A 24,405-nucleotide genomic window follows, 5' to 3' on the forward strand; every position below is an offset into this window, starting at 1 on the left:
ATCTTTATGGCCTTCCTGTAACATCGGGTGGTGTAGGTGTCCTGGAGGGCAGGTAGTTTGCCCCCGGTGATGCGTTGTGCAGACCTCACTACCCTCTGGAGAGCCTTACGGTTGTGGGCGGAGCAGTTGCCGTACCAGGCAGTGATACAGCCCGCCAGGATGCTCTCGATTGTGCATCTGTAGAAGTTTCTGAGTGCTTTTGGTGACGAGCCGAATTTCTTCAGCCTCCTGAGGTTGAAGAGGCGCTGCTGCGTCTTCTTCACGATGCTGTCTGTGTGGGTGGACCAATTCAGTTTGTCTGTGATGTGTACACCGAGGAACTTAAAAACTTACTACCCTCTCCACTACTGTCCCATCGATGTGGATAGGGGGGTGCTCCCTCTGCTGTTTCCTGAAGTCCACAATCATCTCATTTGTTTTGTTGACGTTAAGTGTGAGGTTATTTTCCTGACACCACACTCCGAGGGTCCTCACCTCCTCCCTGTAGGCCGTCTCGTCGTTGTTGGTAATCAAGCCTACCACTGTAATGTCGTCCGCAAACTTGATGATTGAGTTGGAGGCGTGTATGGCCACGCAGTCGTGGGTGAACAGGGAGTACAGAAGAGGGCTCAGAACGCACCCTTGTAAGGCGTGGAGAGGATAGAGAGGGATGGAGAGGGATATAGAGGAATGGAGGAGGATGGAGAGGGATGGAGGAGGATGGAGAGGGATAGAGGGGGATGGAGGTGGATGGAGAGGGATGGAGGAGGCTGTGAGGGATAGAGAGGGATATAGAGGGATGGAGGTGGATGGAGGGGGATGGAGGAGGATGGAGAGGGATGGAGGTGGCTGGATAGGGATAGAGAGGGATGGAGAGGGATATAGAGGGATGGAGGTGGATGGAGAGAGATGGATGGAGAGCGATAGAGCGGTATGGAGGAGGATGGAGAGGGATAGAGAGGGATAGAGGTGGATGGGTGAGGGATAGTGAGGGATATTGAGGGATGGAGAGGGATGGGGGAGGGTATAGAGGGATGGAGGAGGATGGAGAGGGATAGAGGGGGATATAGAAGGATGTAGGTGGATGTCGAGGGATGGAGGGGGATGGAGAGGGATGTAGGACGATGGAGAGGGATATAGAGGGATGGAGATGGATGGAGAGGGATAGAGAGAGATATAGAGGGATGGAGGTGGATGGAGAGGGATGGAGGAGGATATAGAGGGGTGGAGGTGGATGGAGAGGGATAGAGAGGGATGGAGAGGGATGGAGGAGGATGGAGAGGGATGAAGGAGGATGGAGAGGGATGGAGGGGGATGGAGGTGGATGTAGAGGGATGGAGGAGGATGGAGAGGGATGGAGGTGGATGGAGAGGGATAGAGGGGGATGGAGGTGGATGGAGAGGGATGGAGGAGGCTGTGAGGGATAGAGAGGGATATAGAGGGATGGAGGTGGATGGAGGGGGATGGAGGAGGATGGAGAGGGATGGAGGTGGCTGGATAGGGATAGAGAGGGATGGAGAGGGATATAGAGGGATGGAGGTGGATGGAGAGGGATGGAGGAGAATGGAGAGGGATAGAGGAGGATAAAGGGCTGGAGCGGGATGGAGGAGGATATAGAGGGATGGAGGAATATGGAGAGGGATAGAGAGAGATGGATGGAGAGGGATAGAGCAGTATGGAGGAGGATGGAGAGGGATAGAGAGGGATGGAGGTGGATGGGTGAGGGATAGTGAGGGATGGAGAGGGATGGGGGAGGGTATAGAGGGATGGAGGAGGATGGAGGTGGATGGAGAGGGATGGAGGGGTATGGACAGGGATGGAGGAGGATGGAGAGGGATAGAGGGGGATATAGAAGGATGTAGGTGGATGTCGAGGGATGTAGGGGGATGGAGAGGGATGGAGGATGATGGAGAGGGATATAGAGGGATGGAGATGGATGGAGAGGGATAGAGAGAGATATGGAGGTGGATGGAGAGGGATGGAGGAGGATATAGAGGGGTGGAGGTGGATGGAGAGGGATAGAGAGAGATATAGAGGGATGGAGAGGGATGGAGGAGGATGGAGAGGGATGGAGAGGGATGAAGGAGGATGGAGAGGGATGGAGGTAGATGGAGAGGGATAGAGAGGGATGGAGGTGGATGGAGAGAGATGGAGGTGGATGGAGAGGGATAGAGGTGGATGGAGAGGGATAGAGGTGGATGGAGGTGGATGGAGAGGGATGGAGAGGGATAGAGAGGGATGGAGAGGGATGGAGGAGGATGCAGAGGAATAGAGAGGGATAGAGGGGGATGGAGGAGTCTGTGAGGGATATAGAGGGATATAGAGGGTTTGGAGGTGGATGGAGGGGGATGGAGAGGGATGGAGTTGGCTGGAGAGGGATAGAGAGGGATGGAGGAGGATATAGAGGGATGGAGGAGGATGTAGAGGGATGGAGGAGGATGGAGAGGGATGGAGGAGGATGGAGAGGGATATAGAGGGATGGAGGAGGTTTTAGTGGGATTGAGGAGGATGTAGAGGGATCGAGGAGGATGTAGAGGGATGGAGGAGGATATAGAGGGATGGAGGAGGATAAGAGGGCTGTAGAGGGATATAGAGGGATGGAGAGGGATATAGAGGGATGGAGGAGGATATAGAGGGATGGAGGAGGATGGAGAGGGATATAGAGGGATGGGGAGGATATAGAGGGATGGAGGAGGATAAGAGGGCTGGAGAGGGATGGAGGAGGATGGAGAGGGATAGTGAGGGATGGAGAGGGATAGTGAGGGATGGAGAGGGATAGTGAGGGATATAGAGGGATGGAGGAGGATAAGAGGGCTGGAGAGGGATATAGAGGGATGGAGAGGGATATAGAGGGATGGAGGAGGATGGAGAGGGATATAGAGGGATGGAGGAGGTTTTAGTGGGATTGAGGAGGATGTAGAGGGATCGAGGAGGATGTAGAGGGATGGAGGAGGATATAGAGGGATGGAGGAGGATAAGAGGGCTGTAGAGGGATATAGAGGGATGGAGAGGGATGGAGGAGGGATGGAGAGGGATATAGAGGGATGGGGGAGGATATAGAGGGATGGAGGAGGATAAGAGGGCTGGAGAGGGATGGAGGAGGATGGAGAGGGATAGTGAGGGATGGAGAGGGATAGTGAGGGATGGAGAGGGATAGTGAGGGATATTGAGGGATGGAGAGGGATGGGGGAGGATATAGAGGGATGGAGGAGGATAAGAGGGCTGGAGAGGGATATAGAGGGATATAGAGGGATGGCGGAGGATATAGAGGGATGGAGGAGGATGGAGAGGGATATAGAGTGATGGGGGAGGATATAGAGGGATGGAGGAGGATAAGAGGGCTGGAGAGGGATATAGAGGGATGGAGAGGGATATAGAGGGATGGAGGAGGATGTAGTGGGATCGAGGAGGATGTAGAGGGATCGAGGAGGATGTAGAGGGATGGAGGAGGATATAGAGGGATGGAGGAGGATAAGAGGGCTGGAGAGGGATATAGAGGGATGGAGAGGGATATAGAGGGATGGAGAGGGATATAGAGGGATGGAGAGGGATAGTGAGGGATATTGAGGGATGGAGAGGGATGGAGAGGGATAGAGAGGGATGGAGGAGGATATAGAGGGATGGAGAGGGATAGAGGAGGATAAGAGGGCTTGAGAGGGATGGAGGAGGATGGAGAGGGATATTGAAGGATGGAGAGGGATGGAGGAGGATATAGAGGGATAGAGGAGGATAAGAGGGCTTGAGAGGGATGGAGGAGGATGGAGAGGGATATTGAAGGATGGAGAGGGATGGAGAGGGGTGGAGAGGGATAGTGAGGGATATTGAGGGATGGGGGAGGATATAGAGGGATAGTGGAGGATGGAGAGGGATAGAGAGGGATATAGAGGGATGGAGGGGGATGGAGAGGGATAGAGGAGGATGGAGGAGGATGGAGAGCGATGGAGGGGTGTATAAAGGGATGTAGAGGGATGGAGGAGGATGGAGAGGGATAGAGGGATGGAGGTGTAAGGAGAGAAATGGAGGAGGATGTAGACTAGAGGGATAGATGAGGATAAGAGGAATGGAGGAGGATAAGAGGGCTGGAGAGGGATGGAAGAAGGATAAGAGGACTGGAGAGGGCTGGAGGAGGGTAAGAGGACTGGAGAGGGATGGAAGAAGGATAAGAGGGCTGGAGAGGGATGGATGAGGATAAGAGGGCTGGAGAGGGATGGAAGAGGATAAGAGGACTGGAGAGGGCTGGAGGAGGGTAAGAGGGTGGAGAGGGATGGAAGAAGGATAAGAGGGCTGGAGAGGGATGGATGAGGATAAGAGGGCTGGAGAGGGATGGATGAGGATAAGAGGGCTGGAGGAGGGAGGGACTGGAGAGGGATAGAGGATAAGAGGGCTGGAGAGGGATGGATGAGGATAAGAGGGCTGGAGGAGGGTAAGAGGACTGGAGAGGGATGGAAGAGGATAAGAGGGCTGGAGAGGGATGGATGAGGATAAGAGGGATGGAGAGGGATGGATGAGGATAAGAGGGCTGGAGAGGGCTGGAGGAGGATAAGAGGGCTGGAGAGGGATGGAGGAGGATAAGAGGGCTGGAGAGGGATGAATGAGGTTAAGAGGGATGGAGAGGGATGGATGAGGATAAGAGGGCTGGAGAGGGATGGAAGAGGATAAGAGGGCTGGAGAGGGATGGATGAGGATAAGAGGGATGGAGAGGGATGGAAGAGGATAAGAGGGCTGGAGAGGGATGGATGAGGATAAGAGGGATGGAGAGGGATGGATGAGGATAAGAGGGCTGGAGAGGGATGGAAGAGGATAAGAGGGATGGAGAGGGATGGAGGAGGATAAGAGGGCTGGAGAGGGATGGATCTGGATAAGAGGGATGGAGGATAAGAGTAAGAGGGCTGAGGAGTCTGAGAGGGATGGTCTGAGGATAAGAGGGCTGAGGCCTCTGGATGAGGATCTAGGTGGAGGAGGATAAGAGGGGGATGTTAGAGAGGGATGAGAGAGATGGAGGAGGATGATGTCGTCTTTGTTTGCTGAAATCCATACCTTTTCAATAAACATGAATCAAATACCACCACCAACTTTTTACTTGTTGAGATTGAATTGGCACATGTGCATTTGTGCTGAATTGCCATCTTAGAACAACAGCAATGAGCAAACAGTCTGTGGTTATATTTTATTAACATTTATTGAAATAGTATGGATTCCAGCAAACAGAAAGGAACGCAACTACAGAGGACAAACATAGATACAAGGTGGCCATTTAATAATTCAAATGTTTTGAAGTGTAGATTCCACAAAGCCTGGTCTGGGCTGCATGCCGTTGGGGAAGTTCATCAGAAACGTCCTTCATCATGGAGAGGGATTGAGTCGTCTATCACCCCGGTAACTCCCCATCCTCAAATGATTCTGTTCTTTTGTTTGTGAACTACTGTACAGTGATCCCACATTACAGACGGGGAGGACAAGATGGTCATGAGAAGAGAGAGGACTGAAGTCATTTAACCTCTAGGCTGTATAGACTTCTGTCTTAATATCCAGTCTGAAGAGGAACGAGATCATTAGAACAGTAGGGATGGAGGAGTGCATTATAACAGATATCACCGTCTCTGTACCACATATCAATTGCAGACCAGACCACTCCATGATGTATGTCATTTAATCCTCTCATCTTAAGGTAAACCAGAAGGACTGCTCTGTATTACCTCTCACACATAACACCTCTGGGTTATATGTATCTAGTCTACTATATAGTCTGGTGAACGTCTCCACGTCAGCCTCTGTATCTAGTCTACGATATAGTCTGTTGAACGTCTCCACGTCAGTCTCTGTATCTAGTCTACTATATAGTCTGTTGAACGTCTCCACGTCAGTCTCTGTATCTAGTCTACTATATAGTCTGTTGAACGTCTCCACGTCAGCCTCTGTATCTAGTCTACTATATAGTCTGTTGAACGTCTCCACGTCAGCCTCTGTATCTAGTCTACTATATAGTCTGTTGAACGTCTCCACGTCAGTCTCTGTATCTAGTCTACTATATAGTCTGTTGAACGTCTCCACGTCAGCCTCTGTATCTAGTCTACTATATAGTCTGTTGAACGTCTCCACGTCAGCCTCTGTATCTAGTCTACTATATAGTCTGTTGAACGTCTCCACGTCAGCCTCTGTATCTAGTCTACTATATAGTCTGTTGAACATCTCCACGTCAGCCTCTGTATCTAGTCTACTATATAGTCTGTTGAACGTCTCTCCACGTCAGCCTCTGTATCTAGTCTACTATATAGTCTGTTGAATCTAGTCTACGTCTCCACGTCAGCCTCTGTATCTAGTCTACTATATAGTCTGTTGAACGTCTCCACGTCAGCCTCTGTATCTAGTCTACTATATAGTCTGTTGAACGTCTCCACGTCTCCACGTCAGCCTCTGTATCTAGTCTACTATATAGGTGTTGAACGTCTCCACGTCAGCCTCTCTATCTAGTCTACTATATAGTCTGTTGAACGTCTCCACGTCAGCCTCTGTATCTAGTCTACTATATAGTCTGTTGAACGTCTCCACGTCAGCCTCTGTATCTAGTCTACTATATAGTCTGTTGAACGTCTCCACGTCAGCCTCTGTATCTAGTCTACTATATAGTCTGTTGAACGTCTCCACGTCAGCCTCTGTATCTAGTCTACTATATAGTCTGTTGAACGTCTCCACGTCAGCCTCTGTATCTAGTCTACTATATAGTCTGTTGAACGTCTCCACGTCAGCCTCTGTATCTAGTCTACTATATAGTCTGTTGTCTCCACGTCAGCCTCTGTATCTAGTCTACTATATAGTCTGTTGAACGTCTCCACGTCAGCCTCTGTATCTAGTCTACTATATAGTCTGTTGAACGTCTCCACGTCAGCCTCTGTATCTAGTCTACTATATAGTCTGTTGAACGTCTCCACGTCAGCCTCTGTATCTAGTCTACTATATAGTCTGTTGAACGTCTCCACGTCAGCCTCTGTATCTAGTCTACTATATAGTCTGTTGAACGTCTCCACGTCAGCCTCTGTATCTAGTCTACTATATAGTCTGTTGAACGTCTCCACGTCAGCCTCTGTATCTAGTCTACTATATAGTCTGTTGAACGTCTCCACGTCAGCCTCTGTATCTAGTCTACTATATAGTCTGTTGAACGTCTCCACGTCAGCCTCTGTATCTAGTCTACTATATAGTCTGTTGAACGTCTCCACGTCAGTCTCTGTATCTAGTCTACTATATAGTCTGTTGAACGTCTCCACTTCTCCACGTCAGCCTCTGTATCTAGTCTACTATATAGTCTGTTGAACGTCTCCACGTCAGCCTCTGTATCTAGTCTACTATATAGTCTGTTGAACGTCTCCACGTCAGCCTCTGTATCTAGTCTACTATATAGTCTGTTGAACGTCTCCACATCAGTCTCTGTATCTAGTCTACTATATAGTCTGTTGAACGTCTACACGTCTCCACGTCAGCCTCTGTATCTAGTCTACTATATAGTCTGTTGAACGTCTCCACGTCAGCCTCTGTATCTAGTCTACTATATAGTCTGTTGAACGTCTCCACGTCAGCCTCTGTATCTAGTCTACTATATAGTCTGTTGAACGTCTCCATCTAGTCAGCCTCTGTATCTAGTAGTACTATATAGTCTGTTGAACATCTCCACGTCAGCCTCTGTATCTAGTCTACTATATAGTCTGTTGAACGTCTCCACGTCAGCCTCTGTATCTAGTCTACTATATAGTCTGTTGAACGTCTCCACCACGTCAGCCTCTGTATCTAGTCTACTATATAGTCTGTTGAACGTCTCCACGTCAGCCTCTGTATCTAGTCTACTATATAGTCTGATGAACGTCTCCACGTCTCCACGTCAGCCTCTGTATCTAGTCTACGATATAGTCTGTTTAACGTCTCCACGTCAGCCTCTGTATCTAGTCTACTATATAGTCTGTTGAACGTCTCCACGTCAGCCTCTGTATCTAGTCTACTGTATAGTCTGTTGAACATCTCCACGTCAGTCTCTGTATCTAGTCTACTATATAGTCTGTTGAACGTCTCCACGTCAGCCTCTGTATCTAGTCTACTATATAGTCTGTTGAACATCTCCACGTCAGCCTCTGTATCTAGTCTACTATATAGTCTGTTGAACGTCTCCAGCCTCTGTATCTAGTCTACTATATAGTCACGTCCACGTCAGCCTCTGTATCTAGTCTACTATATAGTCTGTTGAACGTCTCCACGTCAGCCTCTGTATCTAGTCTACTATATAGTCTGTTGAACGTCTCCACGTCAGCCTCTGTATCTAGTCTACTATATAGTCTGTTGAACGTCTCCACGTCAGCCTCTGTATCTAGTCTACTATATAGTCTGTTGAACGTCTCTCCATGTCAGCCTCTGTATCTAGTCTACTATATAGTCTGTTGAACGTCTCCACGTCAGCCTCTGTATCTAGTCTACTATATAGTCTGATGAACGTCTCCACGTCAGCCTCTGTATCCAGTCTACTATATAGTCTGTTGAACGTCTCCACGTCAGCCTCTGTATCTAGTCTACTATATAGTCTTTTGAACGTCTCCACGTCAGCCTCTGTATCTAGTCTACTATATAGTCTGTTGAACGTCTCCACGTCAGCCTCTGTATCTAGTCTACTATATAGTCTGTTGAACGTCTCCACGTCAGCCTCTGTATCTAGTCTACTATATAGTCTGTTGAACGTCTCCATGTCAGCCTCTGTATCTAGTCTACTATATAGTCTGTTGAACGTCTCCACGTCAGCCTCTGTATCTAGTCTACTATATAGTCTGTTGAACGTCTCCACGTCAGCCTCTGTATCTAGTCTACTATATAGTCTGTTGAACGTCTCCACGTCAGCCTCTGTATCTAGTCTACTATATAGTCTGTTGAACGTCTCCACGTCAGCCTCTGTATCTAGTCTACTATATAGTCTGTTGAACGTCTCCACGTCAGCCTCTGTATCTAGTCTACTATATAGTCTGTTGAACGTCTCCACGTCAGCCTCTGTATCTAGTCTACTATATAGTCTGTTGAACGTCTCCACGTCAGCCTCTGTATCTAGTCTACTATATAGTCTGTTGAACGTCTCCACGTCAGTCTCTGTTTCTAGTCTACTATATAGTCTGTTGAACATCTCCACGTCAGCCTCTGTATCTAGTCTACTATATAGTCTGTTGAACGTCTCCACGTCAGCCTCTGTATCTAGTCTACTATATAGTCTGTTGAACGTCTCCCACGTCAGCCTCTGTATCTAGTCTACTATATAGTCTGTTGAACGTCTCCACGTCAGCCTCTGTATCTAGTCTACTATATAGTCTGTTGAACGTCTCCACGTCAGCCTCTGTATCTAGTCTACTATATAGTCTGATGAACGTCTCCACGTCAGCCTCTGTATCTAGTCTACTATATAGTCTGTTGAACGTCTCCACGTCAGCCTCTGTATCTAGTCTACTATATAGTCTGTTGAACGTCTCCACGTCAGTCTCTGTATCTAGTCTACTATATAGTCTGTTGAACGTCTCCACGTCAGCCTCTGTATCTAGTCTACTATATAGTCTGTTGAACGTCTCCACGTCAGCCTCTGTATCTAGTCTACTATATAGTCTGATGAACGTCTCCACGTCAGTCTCTGTATCTAGTCTACTATATAGTCTGTTGAACATCTCCACGTCAGCCTCTGTATCTAGTCTACTATATAGTCTGTTGAACGTCTCCACGTCAGCCTCTGTATCTAGTCTACTATATAGTCTGTTGAACGTCTCCACGTCAGCCTCTGTATCTAGTCTACTATATAGTCTGTTGAACGTCTCCACGTCAGCCTCTGTATCTAGTCTACTATATAGTCTGTTGAACGTCTCCACGTCAGTCTCTGTATCTAGTCTACTATATAGTCTGTTGAACGTCTCCACGTCAGCCTCTGTATCTAGTCTACTATATAGTCTGTTGAACGTCTCCACGTCAGCCTCTGTATCTAGTCTACTATATAGTCTGTTGAACGTCTCCACGTCTCCACGTCAGCCTCTGTATCTAGTCTACTATATAGTCTGTTGAACGTCTCCACGTCAGCCTCTGTATCTAGTCTACTATATAGTCTGTTGAACGTCTCCACGTCAGCCTCTGTATCTAGTCTACTATATAGTCTGTTGAACATCTCCACGTCAGCCTCTGTATCTAGTCTACTATATAGTCTGTTGAACGTCTCCACGTCTCCACGTCAGTCTCTGTATCTAGTCTACTATATAGTCTGTTGAACGTCTCCACGTCAGCCTCTGTATCTAGTCTACTATATAGTCTGTTGAACGTCTCCACGTCTCCACGTCAGCCTCTGTATCTAGTCTACTATATAGTCTGTTGAACGTCCCCAGTCTCGTCAGCCTCTGTATCTAGTCTACTATATAGTCTGTTGAACGTCGTCTCCACGTCAGCCTCTGTATCTAGTCTACTATATAGTCTGTCTGAACGTCTACTATATAGTCTGTTGAACGTCTCCACGTCAGCCTCTGTATCGTCTCCACGTCAGCCTCTGTATCTAGTCTACTATATAGTCTGTTGAACGTCTCCACGTCAGCCTCTGTATCTAGTCTACTATATAGTCTGTTGAACGTCTCCACGTCAGCCTCTGTATCTAGTCTACTATATAGTCTGTTGAACGTCTCCACGTCAGCCTCTGTATCTAGTCTACTATATAGTCTGTTGAACGTCTCCACGTCAGTCTCTGTATCTAGTCTACTATATAGTCTGTTGAACATCTCCACGTCAGCCTCTGTATCTAGTCTACTATATAGTCTGATGAACGTCTCCACGTCAGTCTCTGTATCTAGTCTACTATATAGTCTGTTGAACATCTCCACGTCAGCCTCTGTATCTAGTCTACTATATAGTCTGTTGAACATCATTGTCCCTTCTCTGTGTCTCCCCAACAACCTGCTCCCTCCTCCACATTCCTCCCCCTCCTTCCACCAACCTCCTCTTCACCTCCTCCTCCCCCTTTCCTTCACCTCTCCCCCCCACCCTCCTCCACCTCCTCCTCTCCTACTCCAACAGGTCTTGCCACCTTATCTCTTTCATGGATCCTTCATGGAGCCTCAGTTAGAAGCCGTTGGGTGTTGGAAAGCTAAGAGCATTACCACAACTGTAAATACTAGATTCCCCATGTCAGTCTGCCTTCCACTTCCACCATCTGTACTGCACTGTGTAATTGACCTGATGTACTTCCCCCATCCTTCCCAGACATGATGAAGAGGAGAAATGTGATTGATCGTTCTGAACCACATTCAAGTGTACCCAAGGGAGAGGAGAACAACAGCAAGTGACATTCGTACAGTTGTCTTTTCGCATTATTAGGCTCAGTGTCATAAAAGAGACGGCGGCCGATATCTGTAAACACTAAAGAATAGAGATCATTATTTTTCCATTTGTTCCGCCTGCTCTGTGTGTGCCTAGCAGGAGAGATTCCTTTACTTTTTAACTCATATTGCTTTTCTCTGCCGTTCCTCCGTTTCCATAGCAGCATGCCGCTATAAGAAGATACTTTTTCAACCTCATTATTTAGCTAGTTATCTTACAACACTGTGCGAGCTGAAACAATGCTGTTGACTTTCAATGAAATGACTGTAGGGTCTGTAGAAATTATGACTGACCACTTCAAGTTTTTAATGTACGCTGTCTTTGTGGTATTACGGTCATCCATGGTTTGTAAAGTGTACAATCACTTGTGGTGATGCTTTTACTGCTGTTCTGTCCACAATCTGTATCAAGGCCAATTCATGTCAAGTTACATCTCCAGTGAAATTAGCATCCTCGCTAATCTGCCCCCCAAGCCAGCCCTCCTGGGTAATCAAGTCACAGTGAGGGGATAATGCTTGGTAATTGTCAATCAATCACAGACAGAATCCTCACAGACACTTTCTCTTCTCTGTTCTCCCTCCTCTCTTCTCCTCTCCTCTTCTCCTCTCCTCTTCTCTCTTCTCCTCCCCTCTTCTCTACGTTCTCCTCTCCTCTCTGCTTCTCTCCTCTCCTATTCTATTCTCCTCTCTTCTCTCTTCTCCTCTTCTCTCTCCTCCTCTCCTCTTCTCTCTTCTCCTCCCCTCTTCTTTACGTTCTCCTCTCCTCTCTGCTTCTCTCATCTCCTATTCTCTTCTCCTCTCCTCTTCTCTCTTCTCCTCCCCTCTTCTCTACGTTCTCCTCTCCTCTCTGCTTCCCTCCTCTCCTCTTCTCTTCTCCTCTTCTATTGTCTTCTCTGCAGGCTTATCCGGGAGCACCTGGGAGAGCAGGAGGTGTCGATCACCCTGACCATTGACTCGGTGGAAGAGGCTGATCTGGGGAACTACTCCTGCTTCGTGGAGAATGGCAACGGCAGACGGCAGGCCAACATCCAGCTCACAAAGAGAGGTAGGACACACACACACACAGACACACACACAGACACACACAGACACACACACAGACACACAGACTCACACACAGACACACACACAGACACACACACACACACACACACACACACAGACACACAGACACACACACACACAGCTTAGTTTTCACTTAAAACCATAATTATCTGAAGGTTATTCTGTCTGTTTCATTTTTTAGATACCTGCTTAATGTCACATCAACGTCAAACATTGAAATGTGTTTTCAAGCCTGGAGACCGACAGATAGACAGCTGTTATCTTGTTGCCAATTCAGAGAAGCAGCAGAGGAACCGTGTTCATCTCTCTCTATTTTTCTAGACACGCTGCATCCTCAAATCTCAAATCTTGGTGGTCAGAGCCCATTGACTGACTAACGTCTACCAGAGCAGGGCCTGGACTCAATGCATCTCCATCCATCACCATGGTGACAGCATTAGCTTAATTCCAGAGCACGGCCCAATCTCACAACACAAGATATCCACCAGACAAGGCCTGATCCCCCAATACCACAACAAAGCTATCACCCAGACAGGGCCTGGTCCCCCAACACCACAACACAAGCTAACTACCAGAAAGGGCCTGATCCCCCAACACCACTACAAAGCTTTCCAGCAGACAGGGCTTGATCCCCCAACACCACAACAAAGCTATCCACCAGACAGGGCCTGATACCTCAACACCACAACACAAGCCATCCACCAGACAGGGCCTGATCCCTCAACACCACAACAAAGCTATCTACCAGACAGGGCCTGATCCCCCAACACCATAAGAAAGCTATCTACAAGACAGGGCCTGATCCCCCAACACCATAAGAAAGCTATCTACCAGACAGGGCCTGATCCCCCAACACCATAAGAAAGCTATCTACCAGACAGGGCCTGATCCCCCAACACCATAAGAAAGCTATCTACCAGACAGGGCCTGATCCCCCAACACCATAAGAAAGCTATCTACCAGACAGGGCCTGATCCCCCAACACCACAACAAAGCTATCTACCAGACAGGGCCTGATCCCCCAACACCATAACAAAGCTATCTACCAGACAGGGCCTGATCCCCCAACACCATAAGAAAGCTATCTACCAGACAGGGCCTGATCCCCCAACACCATAAGAAAGCTATCTACCAGACAGGGCCTGATCCCTCAACACCACAACAAAGATATCTACCAGACAGGGCCTGATCCCCCGACACCATAACAAAGCTATCTACCAGACAGGGCCTGATCCCCCAACACCATAAGAAAGCTATCTCCCAGACAGGGCCTGATCTCCCAACACCAAAACAAAGCTATCTACCAGACAGGGCCTGATCCCCCAACACCACCACAAAGCTATCCAGCAGACAGGGCCTGATCCCCCAACACCACAACAAAGCTATCTACCAGACAGGGCCTGATCCCTCAACACCACAACAAAGCTATCTACCAGACAGGGCCCGATCCCTCAACACCACAACACAAACCATCCACCAGACAGGGTCTGATCCCTCAAACACCACAACAAAGCTATCTACCAGACAGGGCCCGATCCCTCAACACCACAACACAAACCATCCACCAGACAGGGCCTGATCCCTCAACACCACAACAAAGCAATCTACCAGACAGGGCCTGATCCCCCAACACCATAAGAAAGCTATCTACCAGACAGGGCCTGATCCCCCAACACCATAACAAAGCTATCTACCAGACAGGGCCTTATCCCCCAACACCACAACAAAGCTATCCACCAGACAGGGCCTGATACCCCAACACCACAACAAAGCTATCCAGCAGAAAGGGCCTGATCCCCCAACACCATAACAAAGCTATCTACCAGACAGGGCCTTATCCCCCAACACCACAACAAAGCTATCCACCAGACAGGGCCTGATACCCCAACACCACAACAAAGCTATCCAGCAGAAAGGGCCTGATCCCCCAACACCACAACAAAGCTATCCACCAGACAGGGCCTGATACCCCAACACCACAACAAAGCTATCCACCAGACAGGGCCTGATCCCTCAAACACCACAACAAAGCTATCTACCAGACAGGGCCTGATCCCTCAACACCACAACAAAGCTATCTACCAGACAGGGCCTGATCCCCAAACACCATAACAAAGCTATCTACCAGACAGGGCCTGATCCCCCAACACCACAACAAAGCTATCCAGCAGACAGGGCCTGATCCCCCAACACCACAACAAAGCTATCTACCAGACAGGGCCTGATCCCTCAACACCACAACAATGCTATCTACCAGACAGGGCCTGATCCCCCAACACCACAACACAAGCCATCCACCAGACAGGGCCTGATCCCTCAACACCACAACAAAGTTATCTACCAGATAGGACCTGATCCCCCAACACCACCACAAAGCTATCCAGCAGACAGGGCCTGATCCCCCAACACCACAACAAAGCTATCCAGCAGACAGGGCCTGATCCCTCAAACACCACAACAAAGCTATCTACCAGACAGGGCCTGATCCCTCAACACCACAACACAAACCATCCACCAGACAGGGCCTGATCCCTCAACACCACAACAAAGCAATCTACCAGACAGGGCCTGATCCCCCAACACCATAAGAAAGCTATCTACCAGACAGGGCCTGATCCCTCAAACACCACAGCAAAGCTATCTACCAGACAGGGCCTGATCCCTCAACACCACAACACAAGCCATCCACCAGACAGGGCCTGATCCCTCGACACCACAACAAAGCTATCTACCAGACAGGGCCTGATACCCCAACACCATAAGAAAGCTATCTACCAGACAGGGCCTGATCCCCCAACACCATAACAAAGCTATCTACCAGACAGGGCCTGATCCCCCAACACCATAACAAAGCTATCTACCAGACAGGGCCTGGTCCCCCAACACCATAAGAATGCTATCTACCAGACAGGGCCTGATCCCCCAACACCATAAGAAAGCTATCTACCAGACAGGGCCTGATCCCCCAACACCATAACAAAGCTATTTCCCAGACAGGGCCTGGTCCACCAACACCATAACAAAGCTATCTACCAGACAAGGCCTGGTCCCCCAACACCGTAAGAAAGCTATCTACCAGACAGGGCCTGATCCCCCAACACCACAACAAAGCTATCTACCTTGACAGGGCCTGATCCCCCAACACCACAACAAAGCTATGTACCAGACAGGGCCTGGTCCCCCAACACCATAAGAAAGCTATCCAGCAGACAGGGCCTGGTCCCACAACACCACAACAAAGCTATCCACCATACAGGGCCTGATCCCTCAACACCACAACAAAGCTATCTACCAGACAGGGCCTGATCCCTCAACAACACAACACAAGCCAACCACCAGACAGGGCCTGGTCCCCCAACACCACGACAAAGCTATATACCAGACTGGGCCTGGTCCCCCAACACCACAACAAAGCTCTATACCAGAATGGGCCTGGCCCCCCAACACCACAACAAAGCTATCCACCAGACAGGGCCTGATCCCTAAACACCACAACAAATGTATATACCAGACTGGGCCTGGTCCCCCAACACCATAAGAAAGCTATCTACCAGACAGGGCCAGATCCCTAAACAGCACAACAAAGCTATATACCAGACTGGGCCTGGTCCCCCAACACCACAACAAAGCTATCTACCAGACAGGGCCTGGTCCCCCAACACCACAACAAAGCTATCTACCAGACAGGGCCTGATCCCCCAACACCATAACACAAGCCATCCACCAGACAGGGCCTGGTCCCCCAACACCATAACACAAGCCATCCACCAGACAGGGCCTTGTCCCCCAACACCATAACACAAGCCATCCACCAGACAGGGCCTGGTCCCCCAACACCATAACACAAGCCATCCACCAGACAGGGCCTGGTCCCCCAACGCCATAACACAAGCCATCCACCAGACAGGTCCTGGTCCCCCAACACCATAACACAAGCCATCCACCAGACAGGGCCTTGTCCCCCAACACCATAACACAAGCCATCCACCAGACAGGGCCTGGTCCCCCAACACCATAACACAAGCCATCCACCAGACAGGGCCTGGTCCCCCAACACCATAACACAAGCCATCCACCAGACAGGGCCTGGTCCCCCAACACCATAACTGTCACGCCTTGGTCTTAGTATTTTGTGTTTTAGTTAATTAGTTGGTCAGGCCAGGGTGTGACATGGGTTTATTGTTTGTTGTAATTCTTAGTGGGGTTTTTTAGTTATTGGGATTGTGGCTGATTAGGGGTGTGTGTTGCATAGGTTTGGCTGCCTGAGGCGGTTCTCAATCAGAGTCAGGTGATTCTCGTTGTCTCTGATTGGGAACCGTATTTAGGTAGCCTGGGTTTCACTTTGTATTTCGTGGGTGATTGTTCCTGTCTCTGTGTTACTGTTCACCAGACAGGCTGTATAGGTTATTCACGTTCCGTTTGTTGTTTTTGTTATTTCATGTATCGTCATTTGTCTATTAAAAACATGAGTAACCAACACGCTGCATTTCGGTCCGACTCTCTTTCGACAAACGAAGAACGCCGTAACAGAATCACCCACCACACACGGACCGAGCAGCGTGTCAACAGGCAGGAGCAGCCCAAAGAGGAGCTGCGTATTAAGGATTTCTGGACATGGGAGGAAATCCTTGACGGGAGAGGACCCTGGGCTAAACCAGGGGAGTGTAGCCGCCCAAAGGTGCAGCAGGAGAAGAGGAAACAGGAGCAGCCCAAAGAGGAGTACAGTATGGACTATACGACGTGGGAAGAAATAGACAGGTGGGCGGCCGACCCAGAGAGAGTGCCGGAGCCCGCCTGGGATTCGCTGGAGCAGTGCGAAGAGGGCTATAGGAGAATGGAGTCGAAAAGAAAGACACGGCGGCGCAGAGCGAAGCCCCAAAATTTCTTGGGGGGCTCAGAGGGGAGTGGCTGAGTCAGGAGACAGACCTGAGCCAACTCTCCCTGTTTATCGTGAGGAGCCAAGGAGGAGACCAAAACCGGTGTTGGAGGTGAGCGAAGCAGAGACTGTGAAGGAGTTAATGGGGAAATTGGAGGAGAAAGTAATGAGGGAGTTGCTAGTTTGGTGCTTTAGGTATAAGATTCGTCCGACGGAGAGTGTCGGGGATTTAATGGCACCTGGGTCAGCACTCCATACTAGTCTTGAGGTGCGTGTTAGTCGGCTGGTGGAAAGTGTGCCAGCCTCACGCACTAAGCCTCCTGTGTACCTACCTAGCCTTGCACGTCCTGTGCCAGTCCTGCTCTCAGGCTCTCCAGTACACCTTCACGGTCCAGTCCATCCTGTGCCACCTTCACACACCAGTCCTCCGATGGTAGCTCCCCGCACCAGGCTTCCTGTGCGTGTCCTCTATCCAGTACCACCTCCACACCCCAGCCCTCCGGTAGCAGCTCCCCGCACTAGGCTTCCTGTGCGTGTCCTCGGCCCAATACCACCAGTGCCAGCACCACGCATCAGGCATTCAGTGCGCCTCGCCTGTTCAGCGCAGCCAGCGCTTTCTCCCTCTCCTGCGCTGTCGGAGTCTCCCGCCTGTTCAGCGTTTCTAGAGCCTTCCTCCTCTACAGCGCTGCCGGAGCCTCCTGCCTGTATGGAGCAGCTAGAGCTGCCAGTCTGCTTGGAGCAGCCAGTGTTGCCAGTCTGCATGGAGCAGCTAGACCTGCCAGTCTGCATGGGGCAGCCAGAGTTGCCAGTCTGCATGGAGTTGCCAGTCTGCAAGGAGCTGCCCGTCTGCAAGGAGCTGCCAGTCTGCATGGAGCAGCCAGAGCTGCCAGTCTGCATGGGGCAGCCAGAGCTGTCAGTCTGCTTGGAGCAGCCAGAGCTGTCAGTCTGCATGGAGCAGCTAAAGCTGCCAGTCTGCATGGAGCAGCCAGTGTTGCCAGTCTGCATGGAGCAGCTAGAGCTGCCAGTCTGCATGGGGCAGCCAGAGCTGTCAGTCTGCTTGGAGCAGCCAGAGCTGTCAGTCTGCATGGAGCAGCTAAAGCTGCCAGTCTGCATGGAGCAGCCAGTGTTGCCAGTCTGCATGGAGCAGCTAGAGCTGCCAGTCTGCATGGGGCAGCCAGAGCTGTCAGTCTGCTTGGAGCAGCCAGAGTTGCCAGTCTGCATGGAGTTGCCAGTCTGCAAGGAGCTGCCCGTCTGCAAGGAGCTGCCAGTCGGCAAGGAGCTGCCAAAGCTGTTAGTCTGCATGGAACAGTCAGAGCTGTCAGTCTGCAAGAAGCCGCCAGAGCTGTCAATCAGCATGGAGCAGCCAGAGCCGCCAGTCAGCATGGAGCAGCCAGAGCCGCCAGTCAGCATGGAGCAGCCAGAGTCGTCAGTCAGCATGAAGCAGCCAGAGCCGTCAGTCTGCCAGACTCTTCCAGATCTACCAGTCAGCCAGACTCTTCCAGATCTGCCATTCAGCCAGACTCTTCCAGATCTGCCAGTCAGCCAGACTCTTCCAGATCTGCCAGTCAGCCAGACTCTTCCGTTTCTAGATCCTTCCTCCTCTACAGCCAGTCAGCCAGAATCTTCCAGATCTGCCAGTCAGCCAGACTCTTCCAGATCTGCCAGTCAGCCAGACTCTTCCAGATCTGCCAGTCAGCCAGACTCGTCCAGATCTGCCAGTCAGCCAGAATCTTCCAGATCTGCCAGTCAGCCAGACTCTTCCAGATCTGCCAGTCAGCCAAACTCTTCCAGATCTGCTATTCAGCCAGACTCTTCCAGATCTGCCAGTCAGCCAGACTCTTCCAGATCTGCTATTCAGCCAGACTCTTCCAGATCTGCCAGTCAACCAGACTCTTCCAGATCTGCCAGTCAACCAGACTCTTTCAGATCCGCCAGTCAGCCAGGATCCGCCAGTCAGCCAGGATCTGCCAGATCTGCTAGTCAGCCAGGATCCGCCAGTCGGCCAGGATCTGCCAGTCAGCCAGGATCTGCCAGATCTGCTAGTCAGCCAGGATCCGCCAGTCGGCCAGGATCTGCCAGTCAGCCAGGATCCGCCAGTCAGCCAGGATCCGCCAGTCAGCCAGGATCCGCCAGTCAGCCGGGATCTGCCAGATCTGATAGTCAGCCAGGATCCGCCAGTCAACCAGGATCTGCCGGATTCAACTGCCTGGCTGGGCTTCATCTCAGTACTGGGCTTCTTCTCAGTACTGGGCTTCCTCTCAGTCCCGGGCTGCCCCTCAGTCCCGAGCTGCCCCTCAGTCCCGAGCTGCCCCTCAGTCCCGAGCTGCCCCTCAGTCACGAGCTGCTCCTCAGTTCAGTGGGGTTCTGGGTGAGGACTATTAGGCCATGGTCGGCAGCGAGGGTGGATCATCCCAGGACGCGAAGGGGAGGAACTATGACATTTATGGAGTGGGGTCCACGTCCCGAGCCGGAACCGCCACCATGGACAGACGCCCACTCGGACCCTCCCTATGGTTTTGAGGTGCGTTCGGGAGTCCGCACCTTAGGGGGGGGGCGGGGGTTCTGTCACGCCTTGGTCTTAGTATTTTGTGTTTTAGTTAATTAGTTGGTCAGGCCAGGGTGTGACATGGGTTTATTGTTTGTTGTAATTCTTAGTGGGGTTTTTTAGTTATTGGGATTGTGGCTGATTAGGGGTGTGTGTTGCATAGGTTTGGCTGCCTGAGGCGGTTCTCAATCAGAGTCAGGTGATTCTCGTTGTCTCTGATTGGGAACCGTATTTAGGTAGCCTGGGTTTCACTTCGTATTTCGTGGGTGATTGTTCCTGTCTCTGTGTTAGTGTTCACCAGACAGGCTGTATAGGTTTTTCACGTTCCGTTTGTTGTTTTTGTTATTTCATGTATCGTCATTTGTCTATTAAAAACATGAGTAACCAACACGCTGCATTTCGGTCCGACTCTCTTTCGACAAACGAAGAACGCCGTAACAGTAACACAAGCCATCCACCAGACAGCCAACATGTTAAAGGGTTATGTCACAAGTGTTCTGTCTTTGACATCATTAAAGTGAATACTTATTTTATCAAATCATTTCTCTGTAATTATTATTACTTGATTAAACAAATCATGTAAATGTAATTACCTAGGAAGTTGGGGCATCTGAAGGAAAATCTTCAGATTACAAAGTTATAATTTTCCTAATATAACTTCAGATATTTTAATATCTGAACAATAAATCTTCTAATTAATGAATTATTCTTTACCTCACGTTAGTCTCATTCCAAACGTTGGTGTTGTTTATCTGCATCAACCCAGCCTTCACTATGAATCATCCATACATCAATTATCTTAATAATTTATTTACTAACTAACTAAATAATAACAGAAATGCATAACAAACAAACAAACAATAGATACGGTTACAAGGAAACGATAAGGGATGTGCCCTAGTGGGCTAAACCGGTATGGTGGCTTGGTAGACAAAGGGACTGAGAAGGGCGTGAAAGACCAAAGACACTACACAGTTGATAATTATAATAATTGAAATGCAAATCCTTTGCACATGAACGCTCACTCATTCGGGATAACTGCAATCAATATATATATATATATATATATACAGTGTGTTGTTGTGATCTCTGTTGGAATTGTCCTTTTTCTGTTGGAAAGTTCATCTGAGATTCTCTCTGCATCCCTGGGGACTTTGGTTAGAATGGATACTTCAGAGTAACATTCAGAAATGTTCTTATAGATAGATGTGTCGGCTGTTATCGGCCTTCGCATTTCAGGTCGACATAACGTCTAGCTGCAGACGTCTAGTCTCATAACGTCTAGTCTCAGAGTTTAACCACATGGTTAAGAATTCAGCAACCATTACAACCTTAGCTTGTCCTGTGGTTTTTGTATTCACTACTAAAACTTTAGCACCCTAGATGCTCAAGGTACACATGGTCTGAAGTGGGCTTCTCCAGTGGTGGGTTTTATTCGGCACAGTAAAAAGGCTGTCCCATGACGCCAGATCGATGTCTGTGCTCATGGGGGCGGGCCAATGACTTAGTGAAACTTTAAAGGGAATTGGATTCTCTTTCATGAAACAGTTTAATATCACATTACATCATTTCACAAATAGTTTCATCTTTACTCATTCATTTTATACAATAATTAGATGCAAATCTCATAACGGAGACTCTTGTATAAACAGAGTCATGGTAATGTGGCTGTATTGTCTCTCAATGAGGACACAAACATGAAACAAAACGGACCGGTTGTAGCTGGATTCTCCACCTACCGGTTATACATTCTCCAAAACATGGATATTGTTCAGTTCTCAAGTTCTGTGAGGGAGAAGAAGTTCCTTTGTTCTACTGTGAACCTTTCTCTTACTATGCTGCATGAGGGAGAGGGTCTCCTCCATGAATTTACAACCTGAGATAACAGAGCCTTGGTATAGGAGGAAGAGAGAGGTGGTGAGAAAGAGAGAGTTGGTGCTTGCTATATCCAAAGAGGGCCACGTCATGACACAAGCCATCCACCAGACAGCCAACATGATAAAGGGTGATGTCACAAGCCATCCACCAGACAGTCAACATGATAAAGGGTGATGTCACAAGCCATCCACCAGACACCCAACATGATAAAGGGTAATGTCACAAGCCATCCACCAGACAGTCAACATGATAAAGAGTGATGTCACAAGCCATCCACCAGACAGTCAACATGATAAAGAGTGATGTCACAAGCCATCCACCAGACAGTCAACATGATAAAGGGTATGTCACAAGCCATCCACCAGACAGTCAACATGATAAAGAGTGATGTCACAAGCCATCCACCAGACAGTCAACATGATAAAGGGTATGTCACAAGCCATCCACCAGACAGTCAACATAATAAAGAGTGATGTCACAAGCCATCCACCAGACAGTCAACATGATAAAGAGTGATGTCACCAGAACCAAACAACCATCTAGCTCTGCTTTATAACCCCTGGTCCAGACACAACCTTCAACAACATACCATCTCCCCACCCCCACATACTCTACCTCCTCTTCCTCTTCCTCCCCACCCCCACATACTCTACCTCCTCTTCCTCCCAACCCCCACATACTCTACCTCCTCTTCCTCCCCACCCCCTCATCCTCTACCTCCTCTTCCTCCCCACCCCCACATACTCTACCTCCTCTTCCTCTTCCTCCCCACCCCCTCATCCTCTACCTCCTCCTCCTCTTCCTCCCCACTCCCACATACTCTACTTCCTCTTCCTCCCCACCCCCACATACTCTACCTCTTCCTCTTCCTCCCCACCCCCTCATCCTCTACCTCCTCTTCCTCTTCCTCCCCACCCCCACATACTCTACCTCCTCTTCCTCTTCCTCCCCACCCCCACATACTCTACCTCCTCTTCCTCTTCCTCCCCACCCCCACATACTCTACCTCCTCTTCCTCTTCCTCCCCACCCCCTCATCCTCTACCTCATCTTCCTCTTCCTCCCCACCCCTCATCCTCTACCTCCTCTTCCTCTTCCTCCCCACCCCCTGATCCTCTACCTCCTCTTCCTCTTCCTCCCCACCCCTCATCCTCTACCTCCTCTTCCTCCCCACCCCCTCATCCTCTACCTCCTCTTCATCTTCCTCTTCCTCCCTACCCCCACATCTTCTACCTCCTCTTCCTCCCCACCCCCTCATCCTCTACCTCTTCCTCCTCCTCCCCACCCCCTCATCCTCTACCTCCTCTTCCTCCCCACCCCCACATCCTCTACCTCCTCTTCCTCTTCCTCCCCACCCCCACATCCTCTACCTCCTCTTCCTCCCCACCCCCTCATCCTCTACCGCCTCTTCCTCCCCACGGCCTCATCCTCTACCTCCTCTTCCTCTTCCTCCCCACCCCCACATACTCTACTTCCTCTTCCTCCCCACCCCCTCATCCTCTACCTCCTCTTCCTTCCCACGGCCTCATCCTCTACCTCCTCTTCCTCTTCCTCCCCACCCCTCAACCTCTACCTCCTCTTCCTCTTCCTCCCCACGGCCTCATCCTCTACCTCCTCTTCCTCTTCCTCCCACCCCCTCATCCTCTACCTCCTCTTTCTCTAACTCCCCACCCCCCATCCTCTACCTCCTCTTCCTCTTCCTCTCCACCCCCTCATCATCTACCTCCTCTTCCTCCCCACCCCTCATCCTCTACCTCCTCTTCCTCCCCACAGCCCCATCCTCTACCTCCTCTTCCTCTTCCTCCCCACCCCCTCATCCTCTACCTCCTCTTCCTACCCACCCTCTAATCCTCTACCTCCTCTTCCTCTTCCTCTCCACCCCCTCATCCTCTACCTCCTCTTCCTCTTCCTCCCCACCCCTCATCCTCTACCTCCTCTTCCTCCCCACAGCCCCATCCTCTACCTCCTCTTCCTCTTCCTCCCCACCCCCTCATCCTCTACCTCCTCTTCCTACCCACCCTCTCATCCTCTACCTCCTCTTCCTCTTCCTCCCCACCCCCTCATTCTATACCTCCTCTTCCTCTTCCTTCCCACCCCCTCATCCTCTACCTCCTCTTTCTCTTCCTCCCCACCCCCTCATCCTCTACCTTCCTCTCCTTCTCTCCTCCTCTCTCCCCTTCATCTCCTGGTTGAATCAAAGATCTTGTCCCCGTGTATCAGCGCACCGGCGGTCAGGTGTCAGAGATTACACTAAAGAGGTCCATTCTTCTCTGCCTGGCACCCACAGCCCACATCCTGACACTCTCCGCCCGTAGATTAAGACAAATGATCTCCCAGCGGTCGGGGACTATGCCTCACTTACACCGCGATAGATTTGACAGAGCTACTGGGCACCTCTACATTCATCTTGTTTCCCCCAATCTCCTCCTCACAGGGCTAGTGTGTTTGGAGGGACGGCTGCCATCGGGATTTGTCACTGACATGTGGGTTGTTGGGAGTGGTGTGGCGGGTCTGGAGGGAGTGGAGATGTGGAGGGTGCGGAGGGTATGGTGGTGTGGAGGGTGCGGAGGATGTGGTGGTGTTGAGGGTGTTGAGGGTGTGGAGGATGTGGTGGTGTGGAGGGTGTTGAAGGTGTGGAGGGTGTGGTGGTGCGGAGGATGTGGTGGTGTGGAGGGTGTTGAAGGTGTGGAGGGTGCGGAG

At 50.1% G+C, this 24,405-nt stretch overlaps 1 protein-coding gene across 2 annotated transcripts in view; it reads left to right on the forward strand.

The window, feature by feature from the left end:
• The window catches only part of LOC135543308 (interleukin-1 receptor accessory protein-like 1), a 538,127-nt gene that overhangs the window by 443,059 nt on the left and 70,663 nt on the right, over positions 1–24,405 (forward strand). For both annotated transcript variants that reach the window (XM_064970484.1, XM_064970485.1), the window contains exon 8: positions 12,242–12,387. In XM_064970484.1, the coding sequence (XP_064826556.1) occupies positions 12,242–12,387 (146 nt within the window). The remainder of the gene's footprint in view (positions 1–12,241; positions 12,388–24,405) is intronic.

This window comes from Oncorhynchus masou, chromosome 7, assembly GCF_036934945.1.
Source record: "Oncorhynchus masou masou isolate Uvic2021 chromosome 7, UVic_Omas_1.1, whole genome shotgun sequence".
NCBI lineage: Eukaryota > Metazoa > Chordata > Actinopteri > Salmoniformes > Salmonidae > Oncorhynchus > Oncorhynchus masou.